Raw genomic sequence first — 19,207 nt, forward strand, 5'->3', positions numbered from 1 at the left:
AGGAATGGTTAAACATGGAACACACCACCCCTTTTTTATTTGAAGAAGAAAACTCTGGGAGTCAGAATGCTGTAATTCATCTGTACACATGACTAGGGGCAGAAATGTATCCCACGTTTTCAAAATGCAATGAAATTCAGGATGTTGGTCAAACCTAGCACGTAATTTCCCAAGGTGAAATGTGTTCACCAGTCTGATCTGAGACTCTCGGAGCTGCAAGGTCTCATGGCCTTTGTTAGGCAGCCACAGCTGAGTCACACAAAATTACAGACTGCTTTGGATAATGCAGTCCTCCAATCTGAGTTGTTCTCATGGAAAGTGTGGATCACGTTACAATATATTGTATTTCACAAGAGTAAAAAATGTAGTGAGGGTTTGACTAAGATTTTTTTTCAATAGGAAATGTAATAGAAGTAATTCTGTTAGTTCACTTTGACGCAATGATTGTTTTCAAGCCATTCAAGAAGGTCACCTTCATTAAAGCCACATTCCAATTACGACTCTATAAACTAGCAAGGATTTTACCTTTTGATTTAATACATACAGTTTAAAGACTCTATGTTCCCATGCATGAGGGAAGATTCATGTTTACATCACTTAATGTGCGTGCTCTATTCTAAGACAGCCTAAAACACCTGTAGAAATAAATGCAGTTATCCTCATTTACTTTGGTGTAGCAGCACCCTTACAGTATCAGCATATCTAACTCAAATTATTGCTCTGATCTTGCTGGAGCTACACATGTATTTCTTGATAACTTCATTTCTGCTGTTTCTTAAGTTTCAGCATATGGGCAGCTGCAAATAAGGATCAGGCTCTGAAGCTTTTACAACAGACTGGAATGGGACACAGAGGGTTATGAAAAATTCATAACTCTTCCCCAGTATTGAATGAATCAGAGTGTAGGTTTATGATCTTTTTAGGAATGAGGAAATCCCCAAGTATTTAAAACCATATAAATATATTTTAATAATAACTAGCCACAAAAAGGAAGGCTTGACAATTCAGCTGTAGTTGCGTGACTGTATAAAGGGAAACTGCAATGTTTTCCATCAGGGTGTAAATGGAGATCTTAAACATTTCTAAAAAATATCATTTTTTGTGTGCAGTGAAAACCCATATTGATATTAACTTTTCTTCCCCATTTAACCTCATAATTCAATTGGTCTTGTGGGGAATAAAAGGCATTTTGCACCTCTGTTTCACAGATGGTGTCCTACAGCTAGTATGCAAAAATACTACTATTTCTTTCAAAAAAGGCTCTATGAAATCAATGCCTGCAGATAAACACTGTTTGTACTTTGGCACTGCTTCCCTGACAGGAGCAAAGGAAGGGTTGTATTTGCACATATTATGGACATCTGAAAAATAAATGAACGGATCAGTTAAAACACTACTTTCATCTTCCAGTGTTTTTGAGTGCCTAAAGTTTATCTCCCATGCAGAAACTAAATAACATACATTCGTGAATACTTGCATGTAAACTTCACTACCACAATGCATTTAGTGTGCGGGCATCATTTAAACCAGTGAAATCAAGAAACATTAAACTAGTCATTGGTTTGGTTGGATGGTTGGTTTTTTTTTATACATCACTTCACTTGAAATGTTGGAGATCAAATACCAGCACAGCTCTGACTGTTTTATCTTTTATTTCAGTGACTATCAGATGAGACTACACCAAAGATTTAATTTGAATAAGTCAGTGCAGATAGAGTAACAAAGAAAAATTAAAGGGATTACAAGAAGAAAACAAACTCTGTGTGGTATAACTGTGTATTTTGTCAGTCTAATGAGCAAGAATAAAACAATTCCACAAATACTGCAAAGCTTCCTTTCTTTTTTTCAGCTGTTCTTGATGTTCTAGCAACATTGGAGTTGATGGTTTAATTAAATATCTATTCATTATATGGCTCAGAAATATTACAGCACTTACTCAAAATCAATTACAGAACATTTGAATTACGTAGCATAACATTTTTTTCCTTGTCCTGTCTCTTTTCCGGGACTATTTTAATGTATATACTTCATTTTTATATGTAACTACAGACATTATGACTTGGCCAGTGGTTATGCACTTAATCAGATACGAAAAGTTCTATTAGCTTGCTGTGTGAATATCTTCTTAGGGTATATTACGGGAATTCAGTATTTGAATAGCTACGAGTTCACACTTGAGTAATAAAAGTCACAATATTGCAAATAGGAAACAAAGTTCCTTTGGGTAGCCTGAAACATCAGGAGGAAGAGGCACTTGGGTAATTCCCAAGCCCCCTGCATCTCTTTGGGAAGGATGATGGGATGACACCACAGTGATTACTCTTCTGGATGATGCCTCTCATCTTAAATCCATGCTTCCTGGACTATATTTCTCATTCAAGCCCCTATGTTTGGCATTAAATAAAACGAATCCTTCCAACCGGGGAAACAGAATGCTTTCTAAGATCAGCCTCAGACAAAATAACCTGGAATAGTGGCTCAAAGCTATTGCTCTGAGCAGAAATTCAGGCCATCACCTCCACTTCACCAGTTGTCCTGCTATTGACAAACATTGAGGACAGCTGATAGAAAAGAATTAGCAACACATCTTCACCAAGAGTGATCCCAACTGGAAAAGAAAACCAGTAGGTGCTTCACTTCAAAACCCCAGACTGCTGCAAGGGATGCAGGTGAAGCTAGAACTCCTCATAGTGCTAATCCAAAGCTGTTTGATTGAACCGTCTTGTTTCACTAACTTCCTGTATTCCTACAGAATTATATGTGTGTGTACAGGTGCATATATGTGTGCATGTATGTGTATGTATACGTATAAGTATGCATGTATGTATATATATTGTAAGTATGTATGTATGTATAAGTACATGCACAAACATTTCTAATTCTGCTGAAGCACATCCAGGACTTAAAAGTCACACTGCCCACTACCCTTCAGTTTTTTCTGGCTCTGCTCAGCTGCCCACCTTTTCCCAGGAGCTCTTATCCAGGGCAGGGCTGTTCAGAGAACAAGCAGCCTTAGCCCACAGTGGCAGCTGTTCCAATGGCACTCTATTTTTCCCTCTGTGTCAGCAGCTCTCACAGAGGATGACACACTCCCTCCCACGAGAACTATCAAGGTAGCAACTAAGGCTAGAGAGGGCCTTTCTTGCCCATCTACATATACACTTAGGGGCAGCTCCCACCCATGTTGACAGTTCACCTGTCTTTCTTCTGCGGTGGGATTCTTGGCTGAATACTGAACAACACTGAATATTGTTATTCTCTCACATAGTCAGCAGCTTCCTGAATTCAACCAGCAGCTTACTGCCCCAGTGACAAGCCTTTCAACATTAAACCAGCAAAACCATCTCCCTTCTCCCTGACTGTAAAGCAGTTAACATGACATTTCAGGCATGAATTTCAAAGGTAGGGAAACAGAAAGAAAAGCATCTCCCACTGTGGTCCCTCAGTTGCTACGTGCACGCTGGATGTTGTTCCCAGCTCCCAGCCCACTGCTGGCCAGAGCTTTGGCAGTAAAACGATCCAGATACTGTACTGTTGACTCCTGGAAGATATGAGCAGGCGGGGAGCACAGCGCAAGCGCTGAGCAGCGTGACCTTTCCCTCAGTGAACGCGGGTGGCAGGGGCAGCCAGCAGCCTGTTTGTGTGCCGCAGCACCAACTTTCACCTACTTCTGCTATTTTGATCGCGCTGGGAGCCCTCGGCAGCTCCTGTGGCTGCAGCGGCGGGTGATAGAAAGATGAGAACAGGAAGATATGAGCCTTGTTCGTAAGGCTATTTCTGTCCTTTTTTTCCACTCAAAGGAACAAGTAAACATTTAGAAAACAAATGTGTTCCTGGTTTAAAGTATCGAACCGGTCCCATAAATGCAGACCCACACACAGGGTGGGTGCTTGGCCCGTGGTGCTGCTGGCAGTTTCACGGTGTGTGGCAAGTACTCCTCATGCCCTTCAGTCAGATGTTCCTTCCACTGACGTTCAAAACTTCCTGGTGGCACTATTAATTTCCAGCCCGACGCACTGCTCATTCTAGGTCATTGTTTGTGCTTACTTACAAATGTTGAATCAGAGGTTGGCTTTGTCCCTAGCAGATGTGTGGGGAGGTTAGTCTGGTTTCCTAAGAGCAAGAACTGCAGTATTGCCTGCTCACCTGTTTGCCAAGCCATCCCTCCCAACCACTGGCCCATTTCAGCCTAATTTGAATAGATAATTTCTCACACACAAACTTCGTGCAAACTGGCATTTGGTTTAGGGAGGAGAGACTGAAATTTTGGTCCACACTGTGGAAAGAGCAGGGGAAAATCAGCCCAAATTCATTCTGTTGGAGTGCAACAACCTGCCAGTTGTCATCACATTCGTTCTGGCTGGTCAGGAGAGCGGTCTCACCCCAGTGCTGTATATTGTGTCTCTAGTGCTGTTGGTAGGTGGGTTAGGAAGGGCAGCCTTACATTTGTGTCCCCACAGAGGAACAGATAGGGCTAAATCACACAAGACACTTTCTATTAGACCTCAGCAACACGAGCTCCTGTCATATATTCTGGCCAGCTGAGAGCACTGCTCTGACCTAAATAAAGCACACTGTGTCTTTGGCACCCAGGGGGGCATTAGTAACATTGAGGAGAGGGATAGCTAACCGTGATGGGTGACATTTAGGGGACAAATGGACAAGGAACCTGAGCTTCCATCATTTGACTGTTATGGATGTCACTGCCGTGCAAAATAATAATAATAAAATGTGAACTCAGCTCCATTTTCTTAAGGATAGCCAGCAAAACATGACTGTGATTGAGCAACTGAGAGCATTATTATTACCTTTTCAAAACGTCTCAGGGTAGTTCAGAAGAGAATAATTAGAATACCAAAATGACAGAAATAAGATTGTATTGGATGAACGCTGCAGTTCAGATCCTGACACTGTTCTCCACTGTCAAAACCATTTTCTCTAACATCAGCACTTCGTTGTGTGCACTGGGGCTTCAAGAGGAGGAGGAAATGGCAGTACTGTAGTTAGGACAGCTGGGGAAGTTACTTCAAGTGGTTTAACTTTCACAGCCTGGTTTCACACGCAGTTTGGCTGATAATGAATCCTGATTCGGTGTTGCCTTTTCACATAAAGTTAGCTTTCTTGGACAGCATTCAGGACATCCTTAACAACTGTGTCCCAAATACTTCACTTCTGTTTAAACAAGTGGAAAATCATATTGCTCAGAATGAACTCTGCTGCATCACCTCTCATACGAAGAGTAAGAAGCAAATTTGTATTATAAAGGAGACACATTTCTTCCGGAATAATAGAACTCTGTTAGTTGAAGAGCTGCTGGTATGTAAAATCCTTGTAGAAGCCTGTGTTGTTTTGAGAAGCACCCAAGTTTGGAATGATGGGAGCCTTACACTGTTTGCTAAGCAATGTTTCCTATATTTCCTGCATTTGACTAAAAGGAAAAGAAGGGGAAAAAAGGATTTCTGCATTGAAAAAAAAGTAAACAACAGAAATTATTTCCAGTAAGCATTTTCCTATTCAGAATAGAGTCTGTAATAAGCCTACTTACAGAGGTAATTCAAGGTATTTATATTAACCACAGTCGGCTCACCAGCAGATTAAAATGAAGTACCTCAGTAGAAACAGAAACAGTGACCTTATAAACAAGAATAACGTCTGAGTGCAGAGAATTTTCTTGATTCAAATTTGACTGCAAAGCGTTAGCCTTGAAATTCCTGCTTCCTCTTCATTAGTAGCTCCAGGAAGAGCCTAAAAGAAAACAAAAATGGTCACACTCACATTCTGTAACTGAAACCACACTGTAGGTTATTTTCCCTTCCATGAGTCATCTGCAACTTGCAGGTAAAAGCAGTTAAACAGACAAAAGCAAAACCCCAAAGTCCTTTCCCAAATTTTCAACTTCTGGCAAACACCAGCAAAATCAAAGAGGTTATGTTTGTTATGATTGGGTATCTTCATTTGGCTTCATTACACATTTTCATATGCCAACATTCTGTCATTCTGGTAAAAAAACTCGATCTATCTGATGGAAAAATAACAGAGTAATTACCCCGTGGGGAGCAATAAAACAATAAAAGAACAGGTAGAAGAGAAAGCGGGGATAATAGACATAATGACTAGGAAGACAAAAATGAGATAAAGGTTCAAAAAATATGATAAGCTAAGTGTTTTCCTCTGCATGGTAAAGTATGTGGAATTCTTTTTAGGAAATCTTCCTAATCTTCAAGAGTATGTATATTTGTGTATGGAGATGTATATTAAAGTGTATGTTTATTGCTACGTGGTCCCACTGTTACGATTTGGGATACCAGGAACTCCTCTGCTGAAGGTTACGTTATTAAAACTGCCTATAATGTTGTAGCCTTAACTTAGTAAAATATCGACCAGGTTGGAGATCAAAGTTCTCCCTCCTTTGAAGCAATGCACAGACTTTTCCCAGCCCCTTTGCAACCGTGAAGATTGGCTGACAGTGAGAGAGCAGTTTGGTCCATCAGTTTCCAGGTCAGCTCTAGAAAAAGTGAGGGCTATCAGAGCTTTGGGACCAGTGCGTCACCAAAGCAGCTGGCCGCAGAGATTTGGCCACTATTAATCCTGGTCACGATGTTGACCTACACGTCAAACACTGAATCACGGGGGTAAGACAGAATTTTGCTCCCTTTGCAATTCAGTGCACAGATCCCAGACTTCTAATAATTCCATGCTAGCACCCCCTGGGCTGACTGCAAGGCAGAGTCTGCAAATGTAACCATGTTTTCCTTTTTGGCTAACGGTGGGCACCGGCGTGCTTCAGGGCCGGTAGTGCAGCTGGAGCTGGGACCAAGGGCCGCGTTCAGCCCGAGGGAGCACATCCAGGCAGGGGACAGGGCAGGGGCTCGGCAGGCCCCTGAGCTCCGCAGCCCCTCAGCGGGCAGCGCGGTGCCCTCGGGTCTCAGCGAGGCTGCGCGGGGCTGACATTGCCCTGTCACCAAGGTCAGCGGGCACGGCGCGGCGCCAGGGCACGGAGCGGCCCGGTAGCACTGTCACTTCCCCACGAGGCTGGCGACGCGCCACCGAGAACGGGACAGGGCGTGCAAAGGGGGCCGCCAGCTGCCGTCACGAGCCTCTGGACTCCGTCGGAGGGGCGGGGCGGGACCTGCGGAGCACCGCCCCCCGCGGGGGTAAATAGAGGCGGCACGTGAAGGTGCTCCCATAGGCAGAGGGGCAGCGAGAACCCTGGTAGTGCTCAGCGCCTCGCCAACTGACTGATCGAGTACCCCCCGACCGCCACCTTTGCAGCCATGAAGGCCGCCCGCATCGCCTTGCGCACCGCTGTACCCCTGGCCGGGTCCGGCAGCGTCCGCAGCAGCCGCTTGCCCCGGGAGGTGGAGCAGTTCTCCCGCTTCTCGCCGTCCCCGCTCTCCATCAAGCAGCTGCTGGATTTCGGTGAGAGCCCAGGGGAGGCGGGCAGCCCGGGGCTGGGTTGGGGGGCGGCGTGGGGGGGGCTCGGGGCGAGCTGAGGGTGACCCGGAGCTATCCCCCCCTCGGCTGTGCTGGCCGTGCTGAGGGGAGGTGGGATGCGCTGCGACTCTGATGTGGGGTGTTAATGGGGTGTGGGAGGCGGTAGTTAATCGGCTGATGGATGTTTTCGCGTTCTGCGGTGCACGTTATCAAGGAGGAGTCATTAAGTTTGTTCTGAGGGAGCGAACAGGCTGTACCCAGATCCGATTACGAAGCTGGCAGCTGTGGGCTGTGCTGTTCACGTGGCACGGTCGGACCAAAGTGTTTACAAAGGCTGGAGAGCTTCGGGAGGATTACAGCGTCACCACGACATCCCTCCGTCAAAATAAGAAGTACAGAAGTATGGAACTGTGTCTTGCTGTCATATAAACACAGCAGATGTGTGCACACGTAGGAGAACTGGCTGCTGATCACATACTCCATTGCAATCATTATAGTCCTGAAGTCTGAAAAGGTGGCAGTTTGAACTTGTATACTGGAGAAAAATAGTTTTCCAACGTGCTTGTCTTGGATTTGTTTTATAGGCTCGACTAATGGATGTGAAAGGACTTCCTTTGCATTCTTGCGACAAGAGCTCCCTGTGAGGTTTGCGAACATACTGAGAGAAATTGAGCTCCTTCCTGATAAATTGCTAAGCACCCCATCGGTGCAGTTAGTGAAAAGCTGGTAAGTGAAAATGACCTGGACTCAGCTTGCAAAATAACACCGATACAACAGCTTAGTTGTCATTGATGCTTTTGAGTAATGTGAAAACGGAAGAGCTGTATGGAACTGGGAGAGCATTTCTTGTATTCTTGTTTGACTCTCTCACTGATGGAATTGTTAATAAGGCTTCCATTCTGTAGCAAATGGCCTTGACGTGTGAGGTGTTTGTCGTTCAATTAACATCACCTCTGTAGTGGTCAGTAATTGGATCAGAATTAACCTTGTTCTACTGGTACAATTGCATCATGTGCGTAAAGAGCAAAAGTGTTAGAGTAAGATCCAGAAACTGTTCTTAATCTAGTAAACTACAGTTGTGCTTTTGCAATATGCGTCAAGGCTGTCAGATGTCATTAGCAAAGAGACTCAAGTACTTAGCTTTAGACACAGTCAAAGCTAATTAGACTTGGAAACATCTTTGCTCAGGTACTTTCCTAGTGATGATCTTCTTTCAAACTGCCTTTCTTACCATCTTGAATTATAAGAGAAGTCGATGTTACTACAGTGGTGTTTTAAATACTGTTCTGGGTGGTAAGCACAAGAAGGCTTATGTGACTTCTAGGATTCAGGCAGAAGTGACCAACTGTTCTTGTACTTAGGTGGAGCTTTGTTCTGAAGATACTTTGGATTTCTAGCTAACTTGTTAAGATTTATGACTTGAACAAGACATTGATCATCTTGTTTCTACTAATAAAAATCAACTGATAGCATGTTTCTTCTGTGTTTTCAATAGGTACATCCAAAGCCTAATGGAGCTGGTTGAGTTCCATCAGAAAAAGCCAGATGACCAAAAAGTCTTATCTGAGTAAGCTTTCAATTTATTTCATTGACCTTTTGAATGTGCATTTGATTTTTCACAGTGTAGTCACTTTGGAATGACCATTGTCCTGAGCTGAAGTTGATAATCTAGTATGATAATCTATGAGCACAGAGCAAGCTGGTGGTAGTTTCTGAATAAGTGAAGCAATGCTTCTCATATTAAGTATCTTTCAGTTATCTGTGCTGCTGGATTAGATAATAACTTTATACTTGCTTCCATGTAGTCTTCTAGTAATGCTCTAATACAACTTTTTTTGATCTAGGTTTATAGATACATTAATTAGAGTTCGAAACAGACATCACGACGTAGTCCCTACAATGGCACAAGGAGTAATTGAATACAAAGATACGTTTAAAGTAGATCCTGTCACCAATCAAAACATTCAGTACTTTTTGGATCGTTTTTACATGAGCCGCATTTCCACCCGGATGCTAATGAACCAACACAGTAAGTAGGAAATCTTATCTGTGGAAAGACTTCATAGGATCATGGAACAGCTTGGCTTGGGAGGGACCTTAAAGATCCTCTAGTTCCAACTTCTGTCTTCAACCACATGAAAAACAACTGAATGTAATCACAGTTCAGAACTGTCAGAGAGGTCTGTTTCAGATGACTTTGTGAGACGCTGAGAAGTTAGACTGTGTGACTTAAAGTAATGGGGAAACGTACAACTAGTCTGTAGTCTAGAAAGTAAAGTCTTGTTTGGAAGACGAGGCAATTCTTATGCATTTGAGAAGCCTTTACATTTTGAACTGCACACAAGTCTGCTGCCAGTAGACTGCCTTTTTAAATTTAAAAAGGCATAAATAGTACTCATATAATTGTCTGCTGTGATTATACTCAATATAACATTGTTTTATAGCATGGCAAGTGTGATTAAGTACAGTATTTGTTTTTGTCCAAAACAGCCCTTCTTTTTGATGATAAATCCAGATCAGGTCACCCGAGGCACATTGGGAGTATCGATCCTTGCTGTGATGTTGTTGAGGTAGTGAATGGTAAGTGTTCTGATGCCATTAACGTGATCAGCATTTGGCTGTGGATAGTTTGGGCAGGCAGCGTGTGAAGTGTAAAATGTTGAATTTCTTGTTCAAATAGTTGAAAACAGTCTGTTGAAACATGAGCTTTTATAGTATAGAACATGTAAAATACCAGTTAAAAAAGTAGCAGGCCTAGCAATTGTCAGATATGGTGGAGTGAAAATCATTTGTAGTGTTGAAATCAGCACTACCTAATCTTATGTAATACTCCAGATGCATCTGTTTTGTAGAATCACCAAACTGTACTGAAAACTTTGCCTGTGCTGCTGTAATGCCCTGTTTAGTCTTAGTTTCAGTGCACACAGTAGATGCAGCATTATCATGCCTTGTAAAGCAAAGACTTATAGTCTGTATCACCTTAGCAGCTATCACAGTTAGAAGTTGTACGTTGCCATGCATTAGAATGTTCTGCAGCATGCAGTGCTCCATTTCACATACTTTACTTAAATATTTCAGATGCTTTTCAAAGTTCCAAGATGCTGTGTGACCAGTACTACTTAACGTCTCCAGAAATGAAGCTTAATCAAGTAAATGGTAAGAAGAGGGCTTATGTCTTACATGTTATTGTAGCCAAATGAATAAAAAAAACTCTCTTTTCTATAGCCATGACAGTTCATACCATTTGACTTGTATTGTGGTATTTCCTCTCTGCTTTGTTACTGTCACCTCACTTAAGCTTTTGTGTCAGATGTCACTGCATCTTAAACATGAGATTTCCTGAGATTATATTTACAAACTTGAGTACAAGGCTAGTCTGTACTTAAACATAAAATAAGTCCTCGGAGAGGAGCTGTGAATCTGGGGTAGGAGGAGTCTATCTACTGACTGAAAAATGCAGTTTCTAGTCTAAGCTGTCAGCATGTGGCATCTTGAACTGGTGTCTTGACCTCTAAAATCCCTTGCATGTGGAATGGAATTAATAATTATTAAGCTGGTGATAATTATTACCTAAACAAAATTGTTCAGCTGGGAGGAAACATCCAAAATTTAGACATTTTCTTGTTTGTTTGTTTTTTAGCAAATAACTTGCTTATTGTGCAATTTGGGTGCAGTACCAAAGACAAATAAACAGAACTATCCTAAGGCTTGCTTGTCTTTCTCTTCCTCTAGGAAAATTTCCAGGAGAGCCAATTAACATTGTCTATGTTCCGTCTCATCTTTTTCACATGCTTTTTGAACTCTTTAAGGTATGTCAGTGTATGTTGTTGCTTCCTTCAGTCTTCTGAGCGGGAGCTTTAATATTGTTCAATAGCTTTATTTGAATGGAGTTTTTTGCATGGGGCAGTGGGATTTATAAAAACTTACTATCTTACTATGCAAGAAAGTAGCTTTGGTAGATTCTAGGAAAATATTTGGACACTTTCATTTCACATAGTGATAGCAGCTGGGACAGGGTATGGTAGAGAAAGTAAGTGGTACATGGGGTTGTGACAACCACAGAGCAGTTCTGCTACATGTTAAGTAATGTGTTTTGAAGTAGTAAATAGTGCTGGACTAATGTCTGTCAACATGGGGTGCTGAGTTCTGGCCGTTTATAATGACTACTGAACTCAGTTTTTTCCCCAGAAGCATATTGACTTCAGAGGGTGCGAGTATATTTAACTTAGATTTGCCTGGCTAGATGTTGGCAAAAAAACTCATCTTTCAAAAGAAGTAATCTTTCTAAATGTGGAGAGGTGCTTTAGGTGTGGAAGCTCCTGCTCTTCATATGTGACGTAAGTTGAGAAGTGTTTCTCAAAGCTAGGCAGTGGCAGTAATTGGTGATAACTGTGCTTAACTTCTGTGAAGTAATAGGAATATTAAACTAATTTGATTTTAATGCATGGATTCAACACTGATAATGGCAACCTTTATTTCCATAGAATTCAATGAGGGCAACAGTTGAATTTCAAGAGAACAGTCCTTCACTCTCTCCAGTTGAAGTAACAGTTGTTCTTGGACAAGAAGACCTGGCCATTAAGGTATCTCATTGGCCATCTACTATATGGCCTTAACATAATCCTTATGTTTGCATGTGTTGTGGCAAGGTCCATTAGAATTTGCCACAAGTTCTGTTACAACAGATTAAAAAGCATTCTATTGATAGCATACATCTAGAGCAATTATATAATTGGAAAATAATATTCTGTGAAAACAAATGGCATCTATTATTGTTGGAAGGATTTGTTAAATATCAGCACTTTAAGCACTGGGTTTAGTGCATGATCCTGGTTAACTTTATTTTCCTTTAAATCAGATCTCAGACAGAGGAGGTGGTGTTCCAGTAAGGAAAATTGAGCAGCTGTTTAGCTACATGTATTCCACAGCACCAAGGCCAAGTATGGATGATGGTCGACAAACTCCTCTTGTAAGATGATTTCAATGTTCAAGTTGCTATAAGTAGTTGGGCAGGTTAATAATAAATAATGAACACTGTCTACCTTACTGCTTTGTAGAGTACGCAAAGATTGAGCCTCATAGATAAGAATTAACATTCTATGAAATAAATGTAATAGCTAGCTCAATGAATGTGCCTTCAAAGGTATAAACAGAGATGGATGTTCTAACCTAATCTCGTTTTTCTTCTACTCCAATGATGATAATTTACTTAATATTCACTCTCACTCAATCATCAAACTTACTAGATGTGCTGTCTTTACAAAGACAAGCAAAATGGGATAACCTAAGTTTTCTACTAGTAGATAACTAACACTAATCAAGTTGTACTAGTGAAAACTGGACAAGGGAAAAGCAGATGTGTAATGCATGAAAGTAAGACTTGGGTATATCTACATCTTCTCAGTGGAGATTCTTTTTAAACAGTCAATTTCCATATGAAACTGTTTAGAGGTCTCTAAGTGGTCTTAGGAAAGAGATCTTAGAAGTCCAAAGTGCAAAGGACTTCTGAAGTCTAGGGTCTCTGGAAATGTTCTGGCTATTAATTTCTGAGTCATAAGATCTAACAGTTCATTTTGTACTGTACTTTTTAGGCTGGCTTTGGATATGGCTTGCCAATTTCCCGTCTATATGCCAAATACTTCCAAGGAGACTTAAATCTTTACTCCATATGTGGTTATGGAACAGATGCTATTATCTACTTGAAGGTATGTATTTTGATTGCATAAAACTAAATAAACATTAACAGTTGTTAATGCAGTGAAGTGACTACTTCAACATCTTGCTATAGGTAAATGAATGCTCTGATGAATAGAAAAACTCTTTTTTAAAGAAATGCCGGTATGTTTAAACAAGCTGTTGTTTTTTGTTGTTGTTCAAGATACTTAGCTGTATCTTGAATAAATACTGATGAGAGCTTGAAATCAAATTCAGAGATTGTTCGATGGGTGGATTTGATGTCTCCTAGTTTCTAGAATAGAAAGTACGAAGGTAGAGTGAAGTAACAGAAATGAGAAGACATGAGATGCAGATATCGTTTCCCTTACTGTTCTTTCTTTGCTCTGACAAGAAAGTCTGTGTAAACTAATCATGAAAGAGTCTGCATAAGCCCTTTGCTGCAGAATATGTAGGTAGGAAAGGATCACATTTTGAAGTTTCTCTGTAGTTCTGTGTATTTCTCTTCTAGTGCTTTCAGGGTTATTTTGAAAACAGGTAACAGAATACCTTTTAAAGCTTGTACAAATACATGAACGTGTCCTGCTGTTACTGCATTTGTCCTGCAAAGCTTATGTTGTGAACATAAGTACTAGAGCAAGTTAACTGTTGCAACTATTACAGAAATGTTTGTGTAAATTTACTTTGTGGTGTCGCTTTATTAACCCTTGATGTTTACTGAATGAATTTTCTCAGTGTAATTTCTATTTCTTTTTAGGCCCTATCAACAGAATCAGTAGAAAAACTTCCAGTTTTTAACAAATCTGCTTCCAAGCATTACCAAACAACTTCAGAGGCAGATGACTGGTGCATCCCAAGTAAAGGCCCAAAGCAGACTGCAACTCTCTGAAGGGAAGTGGATATTAAAGGCATCCAAGGGGATCAAGCTGGCTTATCAGAGACTAGTGTTTGGAAGTACTCATCTACTTCCAAACAGGCAAGTTCTTCCGCTGCAGGACTGGAAGAAGCTAAAGATGTTATAGCCTAGTCTATATACATTAAATGTAAAACTTGCTGTGAACTTCAGGCTGAAGAAAATAGAAGTGCATATGTCTTTAAAGAAGAGATATGTGTATAAAGGAAACTCAGGCTATTTCTGTTGTGATCAAAGACTTTGTGTGGTAGAGGTGTGCAATTTGAGTCCTGTCTAATGCTTGAATTTTGATACTGATAAATACATCAGTTAAGCTGGTATCTATTCTAGGAGAAAAATATGTATCAGCAGCTCATCTTGCAGAACTCCTCAGGTCAATAGATGTACCTGTACTTAAAAGCTGCATTTAGGACATCTGGAAGATACCCTTTCTCTTGGCTGTCTGACTGCCATGTTATAAACAGCATCCTAATAGACCCTGACCAGGAAGGAGGGAGGGGAGCCAGTGTTTTCCACACATAAGGAAGTCATGTCTTAACAAAAGAAGCAACCCTATATATTCTAGTAATCATTCTTAAGTAATGTCTTGCTCTGAGTTGCACTTCATTTTATGTTTTGTCAAGCTGCTAATGGAAAAGCTAGTGAAGTAAGGCTCCTGTGCATAAGGTAACTAAGAGATTTTAATGAAGCAGCTTGGTATTAACAGCCGTGAGGCTGGCTTACATCTAGCCTATATCTCAGTGCTCAGGAAAGTACGTGCCAAGTAAGTTAGGATTTTCCAGGAACTGAAGTCAGACGTGCAAGTTGAAATGAAAGGTTTTGGTGATACTGTGTAATGAGAGCATGACATGGGAAACAGGATATTTAAAATGTTATCCTGTGATTCTTTTTTGTCAGCCTGTTAGATAACCAGCAGGTTCAGTGCACTAAACCAAAATCTGTCTACTACCAGCTTTGTAAACTATGTATTGGACCACAGTGTCTAAAGGTGTATGGGGATTTGACACCTTGAGAGCTGTGATGGGCACTGAAAGTCTGTTAGGTTTTCAGGAAGAGTGGTGTTGGGAGTAGAATGTTTTAAGGACTGTCCTTTGTTGTGGAAGGATCTTAGGAAATGAGACTGAAAACATAAACGGCACTGATAACTTTTATGGTAATTTTTATGAAATGCAAAAGGGGAATTGCCACAGGAGGAGTGCCAGTGGGAGAGAGCTGTCAAGGAAATAGTCCATTCTTAGTGAGCTTCTGCCTTTCTTCCCTATGTGGATTTTTCTCCCCTCCTCATAAGTGAAGTAATGGAATTTACTTCAAGTAATGGAAGTTTTTCATCTGGACAGTCAAGGTTCATCAGGGCTGTATAATGTTACTTGAGTTATTGACTAACTGGCATCATTATCTTAAGTGTATATGATGAATGGAAGAAAGTTGCAAATACAGTATTTAAAGCATCCTGCTCAGTGATGTGACATTATTCTAAAGAATATTTGTATTTGTTGGGAAGAAATCTACTCTACAGTCTACTATGAATAGCAAATGCGGTTTTAATAGCAGTGAGAAAAAGCTGGATCTACCTTTTGTGTTCTGAAAGCTTCTTGGGGGTAGATTTTTTTTCAATGGAAAATATACTAGTATTCTGTTCATTTATTTCAAATAGGAAGTTTAGGAGTAATGGTGATAATTACTGAGCATATTGACTTAAATACTGCATTGAGGCAACTCTTACCCCAGTGAATAAGCTGCAATCGCCAAAGGTCACCAGTTCAGGAGTATTTTCACTCACTCAGTGAATGAAACGGATACCAAAACTGAAATATCTTTCTCTACAAAATACAGGTGTGAAAAAACTGCTTTCACTGCCATAATATACTTGAATATTTTGACCTTGTATTGAATACGAGGTCACAAAATATGCCTAGAATGTTATTAAGTAAATACAATACCTCTTTGCACTCAGTGATGTTTGAATGTGATTTATGATCTTGTGATAGACTCTAGATTTGTAACATTGCAGCTTCAAGCTGCAGTAGCCGAAGCTGTGTCTGTTTTAAAAGCATCTGAAGCACGTGGGTGCTGTAAATGAATGTCTGTAGTAGTGCTTGCAAATAGGGGCTTTCTGGATAAGTATAATCTCAAAGTTCTATATGCAGAACATACAACGAAGATGTGTGTAGCACTTAAGGAAACCTTATGGACTCTCCTGTAGTATTAATGAGTTGTTTAAGGGCTATCTGCCTAGATAAAATGCTAACTTTTTCAGCCTTTACTGACTTTTTATTTCTGGAACTAGAGGTGTAGTTTTGAGCCTTTTACTTGTTTGTAGATACTGAAGCAATTTTGTAATAAAATCTTTCTAATGATTGTCTAGTATCTTTATTTCTGCATGCGTAGCTCCATTTGAAGTTTCAAGAGACATCAGACCTGCCATATGTGTTGTAGTTTCAGGTTGTGAAGAAGTCTGCAGTTAAAACAACTGTTTTAAGCCTCAATTTTGTTACCGTGAAAACTTTGTCTCACTTGCTGGCACATAAGCAACACACTGTACACAGTGACTTGCTTAAGGAATTCTTTTCAGTGTAGTCCTACTGATCTGTTTCAATTTACTTTGCATTTTACATTTAACTCCTGATGTAATTTTTTTGTAGTCGGTTACTACAGACTTCATTACTAATGTCTTGCCTACTCTGCAGGTTCCTAGCTGCAGAATAAGGGTAAGCAAGTAAACTTGGAGCCTTAAGAGAGGGGGGAAAAAATAGGAAACATAAACAACTTGCACAAGATAAATCAGTGACAATCTCAAAGTGAGTGGTTTCAGAAGCCAAATGGGTAAGTGACAGACTTCCAGTCTGTCATGCCCAAGACTGATACTGTGCAACAGTTGTGGGGAAAAATCAAGTTATTTCACTGCCAAATGAAGACTCCTAACAGACTGCACTTCATGTAAAGGCTTCCCACTGGAGATCTAGGTGATAATCGCTTTCCTTGCACAAAACATGCTGTATAGCTCTGGAACAATAGGACAACTGGGTTGTAAGGGCTAGTTTAAAATGGAACTATGGCTGATGATAAAGCAGACTACTGCAATAACACAGTCCGGTGCAACTGGTCCTTTCACTGACCTGTGTTTTCCCAGCAATATACTACCTTTGCCTGAATTTCAGTAAGATGGCCTAACTGTTAGGGTGTGTGCTGTGCAGCTGTGAGAGCTGGGCAAGCTGCAGATGTGGGCAGCCTGCAACAAGCTCAAAAAGCAAGGCCACACACAATCTCCCCCATGCTGTTCTCAGGCAGTCTGTTCCAGCCCAGTTCCTGCTGTCTAGAAGGCTCCAGAAGTTGGAATTTCTTTTCCCTTCAGACATATAAGCTCACTGAGTGCAAGAGGCCATGTACCCAGCTCCTGACTCAGCAGACCTTGGAGGTACTGTGATTGGCTTGCTTTCAGCATGGCAGCAGTGCAGTGAAATTGGCAAGTTCAGTCATGGCTGAATGACATTCTGGTTTCACAGAAGATAAGCAGCTGTTGTACCTCCCAGCCCTTTATCCCTGATCTGGACATTACAAAGGTTCCTGAAGTCAACAGAAATAACACCAAAACATCCACTTTCTCCTCCAGATCGTTAGATAAAATGCTTAACACAGTTACTAATGCCTTGGGCACCCCTCCAAATTAATTTCTCTGTTGCCTGATTAGGGGTTGTTCATTATCATCTCTTTCCTATCATCTCACCAAGCTCTCAAGTGCACCAGACTTTGCCCTCAGTGTGTGGTAATGTCCCTTTTACAGCTTTATTACGAAATAAGCCTCGATAGCTTTGATAAGGAGCAGTACTGGACTAGAAAAACAACTTGTTCTCCATGCAGTGGTGCTGATGATCTGAGTAATCAGGTTATAACCCCAATAACTCTCCATCATTAAGTCCTTTTTGGTAAACAGAATGTAGAGATTGGCATTTGTCATTTCTTGGCTGAGCTAAATGGTGGGGGTTCTGGAGAGGCATTGTAGCGCAAGGTGGAAGGGGAACTTTTCAGTAGATGTCTGATTTTGCCCTTCTTGGAAGCTGGCAACACAACTCAAATTCCTGTATTGCAATCCTGTAGTGCAGGAATAAAAGTGGTGTTGTGCTTGGCTGTGCTTGCATCCGTTCAGAGAGAGAACAGGGCACCCTGGTGGACATCTCTCCATTCACCTTGCAGGAAGGAAGCAGAAAATCCTTGCAGGGAGTCTGAATTCTTCTCTGCCATCTCAAACACCAGATGGCACAACAAAAGACTGGAACACAATCTTGTCTTTGGAATATTCTCAAACTTATTCATGTTGTTTTTGTTTTGTTTTGTTGTTTTGTTTTGTTTTTTATACCAGTACAAAAAATATGCATAAGTTATCAAAGCTGCTCCTCACCCCATCCCCTCTATACTCCTTAAGAATAAACAAGTATTCATGGTGTAGTGAATTGCCCTGTGTAGGAAGTAGCACAGGTTTACAGGTCCCTTCTCTACTTCATGGTTCCTAGCAGGAAAAAGCAAGAGAGGAAAGTACTGACTTCATTCCCTGCTGAGTGAGAAGTAGCACCCCAAATAATGAACCTCCCACTGTCTTGCTGGAGTTATGTTATTGAAAACCCAGACAGACCTGTGACTCTGGGAAATACAGCAAGAGGAGTGACCATCATTGCAGGCTGCAGCGCATACTCATGGAGCTAAGACGGACTGCAGGAAGGGACCCCTATGGATCTACTCCAACCATCTGCTAAAGCAGGTTACCCTACATTAGGTTATGCAGGAAAGTGTCCAGACAGAGCTTGAGTATCTCTGGAGAAGGAGGCTCCACAACATCTGGGCAGCCTGTACCAGTGTTCTGTCACTCTGAACAGTAAAAAAATGTTCTTCCTTATGTTTGTATGTAACTTCCTGTTTTTCAGTATTTTGCTCCTTGTTCTGTTGCTGGGCTCCACTGAAAAAAGTCTGGCCCCATCTGCTTGACTCCTGCACTTCACATACTTGCAAACAGTGATGAGATCCACCCCTCATCCATGCTGAACAGACCTGGGTCTCAGCCTTTCTTCACTTAGGAGATGCTCCAGGCCCCTTTTGTTTAGAAGTTGAGCCTTCTGTGGTGTGTTACCTTAGTTTGACAGGGCCTGAAAACTGAGAGCTTTGGCAAAAGATTCAGCACACCAAGTACAGAGTGTT

At 41.2% G+C, this 19,207-nt stretch overlaps 1 protein-coding gene across 1 annotated transcript; it reads left to right on the forward strand.

The window, feature by feature from the left end:
• Positions 1-7,182: 7,182 nt before the first annotated feature.
• On the forward strand, positions 7,183-16,378 carry PDK4 (pyruvate dehydrogenase kinase 4). Its single transcript, XM_072328489.1, has 11 exons — positions 7,183-7,419; positions 8,019-8,160; positions 8,930-9,001; positions 9,279-9,463; positions 9,925-10,014; positions 10,513-10,590; positions 11,167-11,243; positions 11,919-12,017; positions 12,293-12,403; positions 13,026-13,139; positions 13,865-16,378. The coding sequence occupies exons 1-11, from the start codon at positions 7,275-7,277 to the stop codon at positions 13,994-13,996; spliced, it is 1,245 nt and encodes a 414-aa protein (XP_072184590.1). The 5' UTR covers positions 7,183-7,274; the 3' UTR covers positions 13,997-16,378.
• The last annotated feature ends 2,829 nt before the right edge of the window (positions 16,379-19,207 follow it).

Source organism: Excalfactoria chinensis, chromosome 2 (genome assembly GCF_039878825.1).
Source record: "Excalfactoria chinensis isolate bCotChi1 chromosome 2, bCotChi1.hap2, whole genome shotgun sequence".
Classification (NCBI taxonomy): Eukaryota; Metazoa; Chordata; class Aves; order Galliformes; family Phasianidae; genus Excalfactoria; species Excalfactoria chinensis.

Bases quoted from the DNA above. Each gene is read 5' to 3' on its own strand.
- PDK4 (XM_072328489.1), top strand. From the start codon at position 7,275: ATGAAGGCCGCCCGCATCGCCTTGCGCACCGCTGTACCCCTGGCCGGG. The intron at 10,591-11,166 runs GTAAGAAGAGGG...CTCTTCCTCTAG, and splicing joins GAAGCTTAATCAAGTAAATG to GAAAATTTCCAGGAGAGCCA. The intron at 12,018-12,292 runs GTATCTCATTGG...CCTTTAAATCAG, and splicing joins AAGAAGACCTGGCCATTAAG to ATCTCAGACAGAGGAGGTGG.